General features: G+C 30.3%; 3 protein-coding genes and 1 long non-coding RNA gene across 6 annotated transcripts; 3 read left to right on the forward strand and 1 right to left on the reverse strand.

Annotated features, from left to right (window-relative positions):
* Window positions 1-4: 4 nt before the first annotated feature.
* Window positions 5-626, forward strand: LOC123274654 (DNA repair protein RAD51 homolog 1-like; the record flags this gene model as incomplete). The annotated part of the gene is made up of 1 exon (XM_044742376.1): window positions 5-626. A coding segment is annotated over one exon (378 nt), but the record flags the coding sequence as incomplete, so codon positions are not given.
* A 610-nt stretch (window positions 627-1,236) lies between these two features.
* On the forward strand, window positions 1,237-4,713 carry LOC123274648 (dipeptidyl peptidase 3). Of its 2 annotated transcripts, none has more exons than XM_044742362.1 (4): window positions 1,237-1,387; window positions 2,292-2,589; window positions 2,674-4,438; window positions 4,517-4,713. In XM_044742362.1, exons 2-4 carry the CDS (start codon window positions 2,314-2,316, stop codon window positions 4,672-4,674), a joined length of 2,199 nt encoding a protein of 732 aa, XP_044598297.1. In that variant the 5' UTR covers window positions 1,237-1,387; window positions 2,292-2,313; the 3' UTR covers window positions 4,675-4,713. The 2 variants fall into 2 exon arrangements, with proteins under 2 accessions (XP_044598297.1, XP_044598296.1); XM_044742361.1 differs by lacking the exon at window positions 1,237-1,387 and adding an exon at window positions 1,585-1,736.
* A 171-nt stretch (window positions 4,714-4,884) lies between these two features.
* Window positions 4,885-14,929, forward strand: LOC123274649. The gene is made up of 7 exons (XM_044742363.1): window positions 4,885-5,085; window positions 5,468-5,765; window positions 5,839-5,896; window positions 12,960-13,042; window positions 13,141-14,145; window positions 14,218-14,427; window positions 14,503-14,929. Exons 1-7 carry the CDS (start codon window positions 5,007-5,009, stop codon window positions 14,813-14,815), a joined length of 2,046 nt encoding a protein of 681 aa, XP_044598298.1. The 5' UTR covers window positions 4,885-5,006; the 3' UTR covers window positions 14,816-14,929.
* Window positions 7,305-9,331, reverse strand: LOC123274650. 2 transcript variants are annotated; one of them, XR_006511542.1, is made up of 2 exons: window positions 9,075-9,331; window positions 7,305-8,131 (listed from the first exon to the last, which is right to left on the reverse strand). It is a non-coding gene; the product is annotated as an uncharacterized LOC123274650 (long non-coding RNA). The 2 variants fall into 2 exon arrangements; XR_006511541.1 differs by having other exon boundaries at window positions 8,733-9,331.
* Window positions 14,930-15,426: the final 497 nt, after the last annotated feature.

Raw genomic sequence — 15,426 nt, forward strand, 5'->3', positions numbered from 1 at the left:
AAGATACGCTTTGCTTATTGTTGACAGTGCTACAGCTTTATACCGTACAGATTACTCAGGTCGTGGTGAATTGTCTGCTCGACAAATGCACTTGGCCCGGTTTCTTAGAATGCTCTTAAGAATTGCTGATGTACATGGTGTTGCTGTTGTCATTACTAACCAAGTCGTAGCTCAAGTCGATGGAGCAGCTAGTATGTTTGGTGGTGATCAGAAGAAGCCCATCGGAGGTAACATTATTGCTCACGCAAGTACTACTCGGCTCTATCTGAGAAAAGGTCGTGGAGAGACAAGAATTTGTAAAATTTATGATTCACCTTGCCTTCCGGAAGCAGAAGCCATGTTTGCTATTAATGCAGATGGAATTGGAGATGTTAAAGAATAGTATTATTACTTTTTTTCACTTATTAATTTCGCTATTAATACTTAAAATTTTCTCATTAATGTTTTTTATTCACGTGTCTTTTTTTATTCACTTTGTTCAACGAGACTTGAACGATGTCTCTAAATAATGAATAATAAAAGACTCATGACTCAAAAACATTTTTTCAATTAGATACTTATTTTTTCATGTAAAGTTTCTATTATTCCAGTTATTAAAATGAACAAATAATTTTCTATTAAAATAATATGACAAATAAGTTAAATTTAATATTTTTATAAAATAATTGTTATGAAAATGAATTATAATAGTAATATTTATTAAAACTACCTTTTCGTCGAAACATTTTTGGTATTTTCATTTAAAATTTAAAATAATCTTATTATTATAAATTACGTAATAAAAATAGTTTTAATTTTCTTATATTAAATAAAATAATACAGTGTTATAAATTATACGGTAAGTTAAAATAATTTATGTATCTTTTAAATATTAATTAAAAAATTTGTTATTGACTTGATGCAAATTGCCGATATCTTAATCTCGGTTTTTTTATTATTTTAAAACTTCAAATTTAGTTTAGTATTTATAATTAATGGTTGATATTTATCAGTTATTTCTTAATTGAGAATTTTTTTTTAATATTCTTTCATCCTACTTTTTTAAAATTAATTTCTAATTTTTAATTCACGTATTAATTATTTATCCATTTTTTTCTTATATTTCATTATCATTTAATATTTAAATAAAAAATAAAAGATTAAAGTTATTGAAGCCTGAAATAAATCAATTACTTTTTATTTGGAGTAATAATATATAAGTATATTAAATGTAATAAAGTTAACCTAAGGAGTAAACTGCTTTCAACATTACTATAATATATATTATACACGTCATCAAAAAATATTCTTATAAACGAAAAACAAACAAAAAGACAAGTCATTCAATAGTCAAAGCTTTCATAAATAGTACAGAAAGGAATAGTAATTTCAAAGTTTTTTTGTATCTGTAAGTACATTACTACATTACGTATACGTGATAATAATATTTGCTTTCAAAATGATATAAGTATAACCTAAAATATTTAAATAGATAATTTGCCGGATTATTATTTTAATCTTTCTAAATCAATCACCCTATGCGGTGTATTTTTAAGTGTTAAAAAAAATTAGTTGTTATTTTAATAATTTTGTTAATTATAAACAAAGAAAATAAATGCAATGATAAGAAGATTTAGCCATAATTGGTTTATTTATTTTAAAAATAGTCACAAACAGTATTCATCGTTGTCAACAATAATAAAATCTAATCATTCATACAAACAATTAATTAAACCAAGTAAATTAATAATTGATAGGTAATAAAATTTTAAATATTATTTATGAATTATTTTATTAAAAGTTTTTAAATTCTGAAGATTTTTCAAATCAAAAAAATTATCTTTTACAAATAGATATAAGGCACAAGTGTATATTCATAATGGTAAAAATTAATAACTTTGTTTACCTAGAGTATTTTTTTAAAAATAGTGCTTAAAAATTTTTTCCCATTTGCTTAATGACTTTAACTCCAATTTTTTCTTGTTTTTTTTTTTTTTTAAAGTCAAGTATACTTGATAAAAAAAAGTAATAATTTCCAAGGATTACTCGTTTTTAATCTTTACATTAAAGTTTATCATTGATTAAAAAATATTTTTAAAAAGTAATATCAAAGTTTCTTAGCAAATTCGGATGTTTTAATTTACATAAAATTCTGCTCAAATTTGATTTAAATAAATACTATTGATGCAGTGATCAAAATCTCTATCGTTTAAATTTTAAAATTATATGATTTAATTTAATTATATGAACAGAAAATAATACGCTAATAAAATAATTTTTAAATACCACTAATTGTTTTAATTCTTTTTCAGGTTTAACAAAAATTATTGCACCATGAGTGAAGATTTGTCACTGTATACTCTACCCAACAGTCAACCTATAGTAATACTCCAGTGTGAAACAGCATTTAATGCACTATCAAAAAAAGAAAAACTTTATGCTCATTATTTAAGTCAAGCTGCTTGGAACGGAGGTTTAATTGTTTTAATCCAAACATCACCGGAGTCACCATTGATTTTCGTACTTTTGCATAAAATATTTAGCTTTGAATCAATCGAAGATTTTAAAAAATCATGCTTAGCTTCTGGAGTTACTGAAGATGAATTCACAGTAAGTAAATGCGACAATAAATAATTAATAAGTCATAAATGAATTAATCCAAATTTTATTAAAACAACGTTTTTATATTTTCAGGCGTTCCTTGTTTATGCCTGTGGGATTTTATCCAATGCTGGTAACTACAAGTCATTTGGAGACAGTAAAATAATTCCAAATTTACCGAAAGACAAGTATGAATTGATATTAAAAGCATCAAAAGCCTACAAAAAAAATTCTAAAGAACTCGATGACATTTGGAGTAAAATAAAAGACAATATGTACTCACTTGAAGGCAAAGTAAAATCTTTAGGTTTGGGTGAGAAAGGAATAACAACATATTTTTCTGGTAATTGTACCGAAGAAGATGCCGAATTGGTTAAAGAATTCATGCAGAGTAAAAATTTTGAAGCTTACAACAGCAGATGTTTCAAAACAATTGAGTATTATACCGAGTCGGGTCATAAAAAAGAACGCAATGTTTATGAGATTAAATTGGCATCATTGGACGAAAATGATGACCCTAAAATAACTTTGCCCGCAGAATTATTCAGAGGTTCTAAATTTTTCGTGAGCCGGGGCGACTACAGTAAATTATTCAATGGAGTTATTGACAACTTGAAGAAAGCTAAAGAATACGCCGCTAATGATAATGAAATAAATATGTTGGATAAATACATAAGTCACTTCAAGACAGGATCGTTAGATGACCATAAGGATGGTTCGCGTTTCTGGATTAAAGATAAGGGACCAGTTATTGAAACTTATATTGGATTTATTGAGAATTATCGTGATCCTGCTGGACAACGTGGTGAGTTTGAAGGTTTTGTCGCAATGGTTAATAAAGAAATGTCACAAAAGTTTTCAACTCTTGTTGCTCGTGCTGAAGAATTTTTACCGAAATTACCATGGGGTAAAGACTTTGAGAAAGATCACTTTTTGCGACCAGATTTTACGTCTTTGGATGTTTTAACATTCTCTGGATCGGGTATTCCAGCTGGAATAAATATTCCTAACTATGATGAAATAAGACAGAGTGAAGGATTCAAAAATGTTTCTTTGGGTAATGTTATTCCAGCCAATATGAAGCAAGATGTTCTTCCATTTTTGTCTGACGAAGACCAAGTTCTTATGAACAAACATCGTACTGCTAGTTTTGAAGTACAAGTTGGACTTCACGAATTACTAGGTCATGGTAGTGGAAAATTATTTAGACAATTAGCTAATGGAGAATATAATTTTGATATTAAAACAGTCAAAAATCCATTAACTGGAGGATTGATTGATAAATATTTCTTAGAAGGTGAGACTTATGACTCTAAATTCGGAGGTATGGGATCTTCTTACGAAGAATGCCGTGCTGAAGCTGTTGGTCTTTTCTTAAGTCTTGAAAAAGAGGTACTCAAGATATTTGGTTATGATGATGCAAACGCTGATGACATTATTTATGTCAACTGGTTATCACTGTTGTGGAATGGTTGTGCCAAAGCTTTGGAAATGTATCAGCCATCTACAAAAAAATGGCTACAAGCTCATTCACAAGCGCGTTACGTCCTATTGCGAGTTTGCTTAGAAGCTGGTGAAGATTTTGTTAAAATTGTTGAGACTGAACAAGATAAAAATCTAAGGTTGACCCTCGATAGAAGTAAACTTCATACCGTTGGTAAAAAAGCGGTCGGTGAATTTTTGAAAAAACTTCAAGTATACAAAAGTCTTGGTGACTTTGAATCCGCTAAATTAATGTATGATCATTATTCTAAAGTACCTGAGACCGGAACTCAACCTTGGGCAAGATGGAGAAATATTGTTTTAGCTCACAAACAACCCCGAAAAATTTTCGTTCAAGCCAATACTTTTGTCAAAGGTAAAGCTATAAAAATATTCTTTTTTTTTTACAAAATTTTCATAAATCAATGTATAATTATAATTAAATTTTTTTAAGGTTCTGACGAAGACATTGAGCTGAAAAATTATGATCCAACATTTGACGGCTTAATCCAATCATGGATGGATCGTTTTCCGTCATCAAATGTTACACAAACACTTGTTGAATTGTGGGAAAAAGATCAAACTCATTTTGCACCTCAACTTCTCAATTGAATAAATTTTTTATTTTAAAATAAAAATCACTAAAAGTTTTAATCATTATGAAATTTTTCATTTTTATTAAGAAAATGAATTTATATCAATAAAATTGTTTTATGAAAAAATTAGTTCAAAAATTTCTGTTAAAATATTTTGAATGTGCCGCGTTAGTTTTATAATTATAATAATAATCACTAGCGCAACGAGCGCTTTAGTTTTTTTTCTCTTTCAGCTGCACCACCGGCTATAAGTAAGAACTCATGTAATTTGGCGCGAAGTCAGCTTTGACTGATTGTAACGTGCAATAACGTTTTACAGTATTGAAGTTAATAAATTAATAAATAATAATGGAGTTTGAAGAGAAATTACGAGAAAATTTTAAACTATTTGAATGCAAAATAGTAGATGAGTCAGTTTTAACTAAATGTAAGTATCAATTATTGGAATTACTACTTTTAAAATAATACGGCGTCAGTCTCGTTAAATAATGCTGAATTAAATTAATATTTACAAATAAAAAATAATTTCCAATATATTATTAACTAGTCAACAACCCAGTGGTTACTGTAAAAGTAAAATTTAAATTTTATTTCTTTATGTTTTATTAAAATAAACTTTCATACTGAACAATTAAGGTTATGTATCAAAAATGAAATTTCATTATTTAATGTATTCCGCGTAATTATTCTTGGGATATTTTAAAAATTTCACTTTACTATAATCTTGAATATATCAAGAAAAAAATTACTTAGCTTATTATTGGAAAACCACAAACTAAAAATAATAATGATAATTGATTAAATTACAGTTGTTGAGATTTACAAAGATTTTGAGGTTGATGAAGATGGTATTGCTGAAAGCTGGGTAGAATTTGTTAATAGAGATGAAAACGAGCCCTCAAGTACAGACATTACCACAGAGAAAGTTGAAGCCTTTGAAGCATGGTTTAAAAAAAACATTGATAAACGTTGTGCTAAACCCGATTTACCTTCTGACTCGGGTACAGAGTCGACTGCAGAAGAATTATCAAATTTAGATAGAAGTATAAAAAATAAAGGTTCTGAAATATTAGAACGAAGCATACTGAATGTATTAACTATTAAAACGTATCCTTTTAATTTTGAAATTTAAAAACATAGAAATTTTTAAAATACAGTCCTTAATAAATTTCAATAATAGGGAAGAAGATGACGACATTTTGGAGATGTATGGCCGGAAAAAGAATCCTTCTAAAATTGTAAGTAAAACATTTAATAATTTATTTTTCGCATATTAAAAAGTTTTCAATGGTTAAATTGCGACTGTTTACTTCATAATCTTATTGAAATAATTAACTCAAATAACAGGGTTCTTTTGATAATTTTTAACTGAAATGTTTTCTGAAAAATGTCTTTCATGAAAAAATTTATTTCATCGTTGATCAATAAATTTTTATTTTAGTTTTATTACTTTAAACTTCCTTTCTCCTTTCTAATGTCACATAAATCATAACATCAAGGCAATTAAAGTATATTAATAGTTTATTAAACTTAACAAAATATTTGAGTCAAGTATCAAATGACCTTTATTCGAAAAATATTTAAGTCAATCGTAACCAATGAAAACTGTTGACATAATAAATTAATGTAACTATATACATCAAAGGGGATTGTCAATTTTCGCGAGTGTACAAGATTCTTTGGATATGACTTAGTTGACTGATATTAAAGCAACAATTGTAATATTATATATGTATATTTATAAATACATTCATACATTAAATTGAATCTATAGCAATTTGGCAACGTTGCGATCGGACGAATCTCTGCCGTTGCCACGTGAACCCACAAATAATCTTATTAAAAAAAAAAGAAACGTTTCCTGCTGTTTTTCAATTGAACTCTTTCTATTATTGAATATCTACTTACTATTATTGATATCGTAAGTAAAAACAAAAGTACTTGTATGTCTAGAGATAATACGAATGTGATTATAAAAAAAAAAAAAAAAAAAAAAAAAACATGAAAATGTATCAATGAATACACTAAGAATCGTAATATTTTTTAATTTTTTATTAATTTTACTCATATAAAGATTAGTTACGCGTTTTAATCATCAGCAATAATACTTTCTTAACTGTAGAAGTTGCAAAAAAATTTTTAAACAAAGCTAATGGAAGAGAAAAAAATATCATAATAAAATAAAATATATGCAGACGTCATTATATTTAATTGAAGTAATAAGTAACGCAAAACAGCTAACGGTGAGTGATAAATTTCACGTGCATCATCCAGAAAAGGCTGTTATGTGTCCCGTGTATTCTTGGTTTTACTTTTTCCCGGACAACGCCGATGATTTACTTGAGCGCTCTGGCAACGCTGTCAGCTTACATTCTTTGTGGTCTTTTGGTGTATAGTAGTAATGACGTAACAATTCTACCTGTGGACCCAATTCTTTTCTGGAGCCCCCGCAGGATAAATGTTGTAGGATGTAGACAAAATCCTCTTAAAACTCTCCAACTTTTTTTTCTTTATTCTATAATATATATATATATATATATATATATTTTTTTTTTTAATTTTATTTTTAGCTTTATTCCGTTATTTCGACACTGATTTTTATTTCTATAATCTGCTTAATTCCATTTAAAAATCTATATTACTAAAAAAACTTATTTACCGGTTTTTTTCGACATGTGTAAAAATTAAGCAAGTAATGAAGTTATGAATTATTTAATTGACAATTGATACGGCACTGTTTAGCGCCACTAGTTTTGCACGCCAAGTTTGTGTAGTTTGTTGTCCATGACTGGTATGAAACGTACTCTTGTGTAGTAAGTTTTAGCTTCGACATAACCGCGTGATGTTGCCACGTCTTTTTTCATAGTAATAACCGATTATTCATCTGTACGCTGCGTACAATTGATAATTGATTATTTTATGTTAGATAAAAAAAAATAAAAGAATATTCTACATTAATTCAAAGCACGTAACCATAAATAGAGTAATTAATATAGTTTAAAATGAAATAAAAAAATAAAACTATATGTGTATGGTGTACAAGCAAAGCAAAATAAAGGAGAGGAAAAAAAAATAATAAAGAATGTAGTGTCAGCGGGTATACCAAGAGAAGTTAAGAGAAAGAGAGTGGCTTGGGTGAGATTTCCAACGATTTCCCGACAGGTGGTTCTCGTCCCTCGGGCAGGAGCCTCGGTAAAACCGACATCCCACGGAACCAGGGCCCCTCTATGTATATAATTCCTGACATAAAAATCCTTCAGGTAGATTGCCGCCATTATCCCTACTCGAGATTTCTCTTATAGAAATAAAACGGTACGGGGGATTTTAGCTGTTCCTTCCTCTTTCTGGTACTGGGGCTGATGCTGGTTGCTGTTACTTCTTATGCCTCTATATAACCAGGATAAGAAGAGGGAGTTAAGAATACACGATTCCGGTCCTTGTCCCCTCCAAGCACATTTATTCTTGTACATAGTCTAAAACAGCAAGAGCGAGAGAGTAAAATAAATACTATTATATGTGTACATAAAGGTCGTTTTATAATGTGAGTGAATTGAGAGAATGGAATGGACGACCCGACTGTCGACCAGTAAATTCATATACATACATATAAATTCTTTTTCTGTGTTGAGTTTTAAATGAAGAAAAGAAGGAGAATTGTAAGTACAAGGAGGGGGACAACGGTGTACAGTAAATCCCCTCTACTTAATCCAACTAGATTTCTTCCAAAGGGCATAATTTCAGTTTTCAAGGACGCGTCTCGCCGCTAGCTTCGTTCGCGTTACCCAAGCTCTGTTTTTAACCGAGACAAAGCCGACGCTTTTAACGGTTACATGTATTACTTTACACTCATACAAATCTTCATGTATTATGAACAAATTTTTTAATTGTCCCTACATATATCTATAAATTCATACTCTGTATTTTATTTGTTTTTTTGTTTTACGATAAACAACTTGCCTTGTGAATTACACTGTTACAAGTAGGGTAAAACGACATTTCAAATTCGATTTGGTTTTTTTTTGTTTAATATTGTATAATTGTGGTGGCGTCGTTTTAAATAAAACCAATATATACATGTATAACGTAGTAACTCGATGGATTGAATTGAGCATAAGCCATGAGCTTAAGACGTCAGCTTTCTCTTGGTGTAAAAGTAGTTGGTGATTGTGAGAAACTCTACAATTCACATTTAGTTATTTGCTACAAACTACACATGAGCATATAAAAATTTTATACATCATAAGATTATAAAATACTACAATTGTATTAGTAGTATCATTCGTTTAATTATTAGATTAAATTAGACTTACGCTTTGTCAGAAAGAGAGGAAATAAAAGAGAAAGGGCAGGAGAGAGAGAGAGAGAGAGAGAGAGAGAGAGAGAAGAAAGAAAGAAAGTACATATAGTTATAGTTACTGTAACCGGCGTGTGTGACATGACGATTTTACGTCAGTGATGATGGTTCGATAGAGCGTCGTATCGCGAATGATTTTTCTTTCAATACCACTCGAAAGGTGGCGCGTAGTCTTTGCTGGTTCCTGCTGCCAGCTAAGAGACAGACTCCATCTCTCAACTACTTGTTGCCCCACCATCATCACTAAATCGTCTGACGCGGGGTAGACGCTCTGAAGACGCCGCTCGACGACTAGACGCTACAGTGAAAATATTATTTAATAGTATTGTCGTTATTTTTTTTGTTTTTAACAATTAACAAATTCAATATTTTTAATTTTAGTTAGCAATTCAAGTTTTAAGTGAATGTGAAACTAAAGTGTATTATTATTTATATATTATGTATATTTAAATTCGATTGGTTGGCGGAATCGTTTGTACGTATGTGGTAAAACGCGTTACGTTTTGTTTCAACTTCCCAGTGATTTTTCTTCCAAGCGTAACAAACAACCTGTTGCTTTGCGTTCGATAGTTCCGGTTAGCTCGCCATATATTTTCCGCCAACGTTTGTTGTGTTCATTCATTCGTCCCCATCAATTAAATGTGTCATTATTCATTTATTTACAATGATACTTCTTTTATTCCGTTATATCAATATATATTTATTTGAGAACTTATTTTCATTATTATTTTATTTTAGTTATCGTATTACGAAGATTGTGAGATGTTCGTCAGAGATCATTGGCTCCAAGCGATTGGTCACTCTTGGAAACGATCAAAGTATTTTTTTTTCTTTGTTTAATATAAATGTACCGGACGCTATTTATCAGCTACCTGTTGCTAGTGTTGCTTCCCCGAGAGGCTCAGCGACACCAACGCTTCGCGTCTTATTTTTACTTGACTTAATTTTTATCCCTCCACGAGTACTTTTGAGTACATATTTTATTAATTTCTATTATTTATTACTTTCAGTTTGCAAGCACTAGAAATTTGAAAAAGACAAAAAAAGTCGTGTTAAATGACAGTAGCGTCCAAATGTCAATTATTTGATCGCGTGTTTACGAAACATTAACTATTCTCAAGACTCTTATCTCGATTAAAAGCAACCAAACGACGCGCATTCCCTCGCGTTTCTCTTCCCCGAATAGATTGCGTCTTGCGATAAAAATATAGAAACGCCAAACACTCCTTTGTTCCATTGCACTGAGCCCTTCTAAAATTTTTACACATACCTTCTGTTTTCATTCGCTCCCCAACGGTTTTTCCTTTTACGTTCGTTAGTTTTTTTCTTCATTTCCTTATAAGAGTTTCTCTCAAGGTTATGTGAAACAACTTATCTTCGTAATTCCATGAAAAAATTTTATTCTGTTGTCTAATTGTTTAGTTATAAGCCTCAACACGCAGCCAACGAAAATTAAACCAAACTAAAGAAATCCATTATCTGCCTTTAATTTTATTTTGCTAAAATCTATCTAAAAGGACGCTCTACCTGACAAGGGACAATGGGCAACGGACAACGAACTTTTTTTTTTCTCCATTTTAACATTTTTTTTATTCTCAGTTCCTTTTTTCAAAGGATCCCGTTCCTAGCAGGCGGCAGTAGCGTGACCTGACTACTCCTTAGGTTTCTGGAAATTCATAGCAACCTAAATAAAATTACGCTTGACTGATCACAAACGAGATAATATTGATTACAAGCAATTTTTGAGTATTTTTTAACAAAATATTTATCTAAGAAAAAAAAAGTTCTAATTTTTGCGTGGTTTCTTCTATCGTTAGTTGACAATCCAATAACAGTCGGTGAATAGACATAGCTTGTTTCAATCAATTAAATACAATTAACTAACTGTTTTTTTTTTCTTCCCCAGTTGTCTTCTTCGGGTCCTCAGTAGTATAATTATAATTTCGATTTTCACATAACTGCACGCGATGTCTACGTGAATTCATATGAACACAAAGATTAATCAAATTAAAAGAAACATATATATAAATGTAGTATTGGTGTATAATTCTCGTTTTGACTAATTTAAATTTATTATTATTTGTTCCTTTAATTTTCCCCTGATCGGTTTAGCTTTGTAAATCTCGAGCGTGTACTTACTGGTAGTATGGCTAGGCTGTTTGCGTCCCGCATTGTGAAACGCGAGTAACTGGTAAAAGTTCAACGTCATTTCCCACGGTTCGAAGGGACTCGAGACAAGAGTGGAGTAAATATGACGAAAAGAGGGAGAAAGAGAAAAATATATTATGGTAGTAGTGATGATCTTGATGATGGTAGTGATCGTAGTAGTATATCATGGTATACTACATCCATATTGATGATAATGGTATAGACTAGATGAGAATAGTAGTTCTGGTAAATAGCGTATGTGATTTGAGAAAGGATAGAAAGAGAGTAGTCACTACACTACTACCCAAGTTGGATCTCTTTGACACAACCAAAGAAATAAAACGGCATCAGACGCTTTGAGTTTATGCTGGTACGGTAGGAGAGACAACAAGAAGAGAGTTTGTGTAGTAGGGGAAGGAAGAGAAGTCTGAGATCGCTCCGAAAACCACTATACGATCGGCACAACGAATCAAAGCTTCTCTTTCTCATTTTTTTATTTTTTACTCACTCACTCACTCATTCGTTCTCAATTCCACCATCTCTTATACATTATCCCTTCTCTTTCACACAACCGTGATATTCATTCGGCGGTCAGTCCAGGGCCGTCTTCCCTCGAGTTAACTTCCAAGAAATTGTTTTCTCGTACATTGTAAATTGGATTTTAAATAAATACTTTAATTCCACGACGTTAGTGAGTGTTTAGGTGCTGGAAATTATTACGTCAATTTAAAGGTGATTTGCTGGTAGCTGATACACATAGTATCTTAGTTTATAAAGAGAGAGGAAAAAAAACGTGCTGAAGATGTATAAATACGCGGGATAACTTGAGTTACGGTTTTTATTTCTTATGTGCTCAATTTGCTGATTTACGAGAGTGAAATAAAAGTACATAACTTCTCTTATGCCTCAGGCAACAGAAAGAAAGTGAAGAAAAAAAGGGTATCAAAATATTATTATTATTATTATTATTATTATTATTATTATACATAACGGACAACGAAGCGCGTTCTGAATGTGCCAGGTTAACGGCAGTTAACCTTCCCGCATCGTAGTCTAGAACTTAGTCGCTATTCAAGAGCCCGCGTATATATTCAATGAATAGTAAGGATTACTAAAATTTACTATCAAATGTTAAATTACATATTTTATTTTCTTTCATTCTATGAATTCTGTGTGAAATGCCTTTTGTTATTCCTTTATTATCATCGTTATTATTATTATTTTTTTATTATTATATAAAATGTACATATCAATAATTTAAAATGATATTTATCACAAAGAAAAGACTATTATATCGAACCGAATGTGCTGAGTGAGTGATGGTCTAGTGCACATTGTTTTGATATTGTGACTAGATCCACACTCATTAAGTTCGTACGGTTATTAACGCCGCAACGGGCGATATTATTTTACAATATACCATAACATGAATTGGTTTGTAAAATTAAATTAAGAATTTAAATTTATTTCATTTATAACTGAAATATTTTATATACATTTTTTTTTATCTTTTCGATAACTGTTTATCACAGTTAGGATTCTAATCAGAGACTATGCTATGGACGAGTTTGAATTTGGTGCACGTTTATATTTAAAATCGTGACTAGATACACACTCGTCTACAGCGTCCTGTTTTTGAAACTTCTGTCAGATAAAAAACAGTTATAAATATGAAATAAAAATTATTTGAATAGTTTTTACAGAAATAATAGCAGTTTTCCAAACATGAACATTCATTAGAATGTCTATGTAAATTTTATTTTATTTTTCCTGGCTGATAAGTCTTTGATTTTGAGCAGATCCAATATGAAACAAGTTTTGCTGATCCAGAAGTTCATGAAGACAAAGAGAATGACGATGAAGACATTGATGCCAGTACTATGTAATTATTTTAATTTTTTAACTACACTTTTACATACACACATATATAAATATTATTTATTGGTTTAACTAATTAATTGGGATTCATATTTATTGCAGACAGAGTAGAAGTGGAGAAATTGTTCTTAAATTTGGATTTGCAGTATCTGATTGGAACAATGTATCACCTCGTAAAAGTAAAGTTCAAAGGACAGATTTTCCTCATGCATCACCTATTGAGGCACATCTGTTTGTTCAAATGAAAGATTATAGCGTTTTGAATGACTTGTGTCGATTAATGTCCAGAGTTTTTTGTGAAATATGGCTGAAAGATAAGGAGCAGCTTGTCATAACATCAAATGTTCGTGAAAAAACTTTCAACAAATTCCGTACGTGGGGCCGTATTATTACAGATAATGATGGTAAGCTTACTACTACGTCTATCTTACTGATGGGTGATCCAGATCATTGGTATCATTCATTGGGTGAATATGAGACTGAAGATTATGAAAATGATGAAGTAGACCTCGAAGACAGCGAAATTGTTGAGTCGGAAGAGTCATCAGATTCAGAGGAGGAGGAAGAGAGAAGAGGAAAGGTAAAAGTAAAAATAGAAGAAGAAAGAGAAAAAGAAGAAGAAGGAGGAAAGGGAACAGGAATAGAAGAAGACGAAGACGGAGAAAGCGAAAAGAAAAAAAAGACAGAAGAAGAAGAAGAATCACTTGGTGATCCAATAATTATAGATATAAGAACGAGAAAAGAATGTATACCACTAGATGTCAGCCGACTCAAATGCTATTCATTTTTCCCTGGTCAAATTATAAGTGTTGAAGGAAAAAATCCTACTAAAGATACACTTTGTGCATATAGAGTTATACCTGGTATTTCTTTTGGCCCTAAACCGCCTGTATTAAATGAACCTCTACATATAATGGTTGCCGCGGGTCCATTTACTTCTAAACCCGGTAATTATCAACAACTTTACAATTTAATGGCTCATGTGGCACAAACAGAGCCTAATGTCTTAATTCTTATTGGTCCTCTTATGAATGAGAAAGATATTGAACCACCAAAAAAAGATATGTTTGAAAACTTAATTACTAAAATTATGAGTTATGTTGATGGGTACGTTTTTTTCTATCTTGAATTGTAATAATTGACTATTAATAGAATATTAATATCATTTTTTTTCAATAGTAAATCTACTCAAGTGGTATTGGTATCTTCGTACGAAGATGTTCTGCATGATGGTTTCTATCCTACTCCTGAATATCGTTTACGCGAGTCAGTAAAGAAGCCAAATCTTCATCTAATGCCTGATCCATGCACAATTGAAGTTGATGGTTTAATTATTGGAATAACATCTGTTGATATTATCAGACATTTGAGTAGCGAAGAAATCAGCTAGTAAGTTCAATTATAATTGATTTTTAAAAAATAACAAAAATGATAAATAATATATTTTTATTTATTTTATTTTAGTAAAATGCCACAGCGTGATCGACTAGGACGTTTAGCTGAGCACTTATTGTTACAGTCATCATATTATCCACTTTTTCCACCAGCACCAGAAGTACCATTAGACTTACTTTTGTGGGCCGAATGCAGTACGATGAATGTCCACCCTCACATTCTTTTAGTACCTTCAGCCATGCAATACTTTTATAAATATAGCAATGGTACACATATCATTAATCCATCTAAAGTTTCAAAAGGCCTTTATACTCAATTCAATGTACGAAGTAATGATCAATGGACTGAAAATAGTATTGGTGGTGAAATTCTTCGAATTTAATTAAAATTATCATGCCTTGAATTGTTATGCATTTACAACAAAATGATATAATTCCTTAGTATCTATAGTATTTTGTATTTTTTTATTAAATAAATATACGTATATTTATTATAACTTACTGAATAAAATAATTATTACATTGTATTTCATAAATGAACATATTCAAAACGGTTAGAAATTTATTTAAATAAGATTTTCCTCGTTTAAAGATGTACTTGATCTATATTTTTCTCATCTTATTTTTGATCAAACGAAAAAAAAAATCCTTAACTTTTGAAATTAATCATGATTATTAGAAAGCTTAAAATACGAATTACATAATTTTTTAATCCAAGTCTTAAATAGTTAAATAGAAAAATTACTGCTTTTTTTTTAGTTTTTGAGTCACTATAAATTTTAATTTTTTATCCACCGGTCGAAAAGTAGAACAAACTTATTAAAAATTGTTCATCATACCATCGTAGATTTTAATAAAAATAGGTAAAACTTCACATTTGCAATAAAGCTTCCCGTTTTTTATTTTTTTAATCAAAAATGAGGTCAGGAAAAAAATGATCAATGTTTACATCTTTGTGCAATATGATTTAGAAATTAATACGCGAAAAATAGAG

This window comes from Cotesia glomerata, unplaced genomic scaffold (assembly GCF_020080835.1).
Source record: "Cotesia glomerata isolate CgM1 unplaced genomic scaffold, MPM_Cglom_v2.3 scaffold_50, whole genome shotgun sequence".
Lineage (NCBI taxonomy): Eukaryota > Metazoa > Arthropoda > Insecta > Hymenoptera > Braconidae > Cotesia > Cotesia glomerata.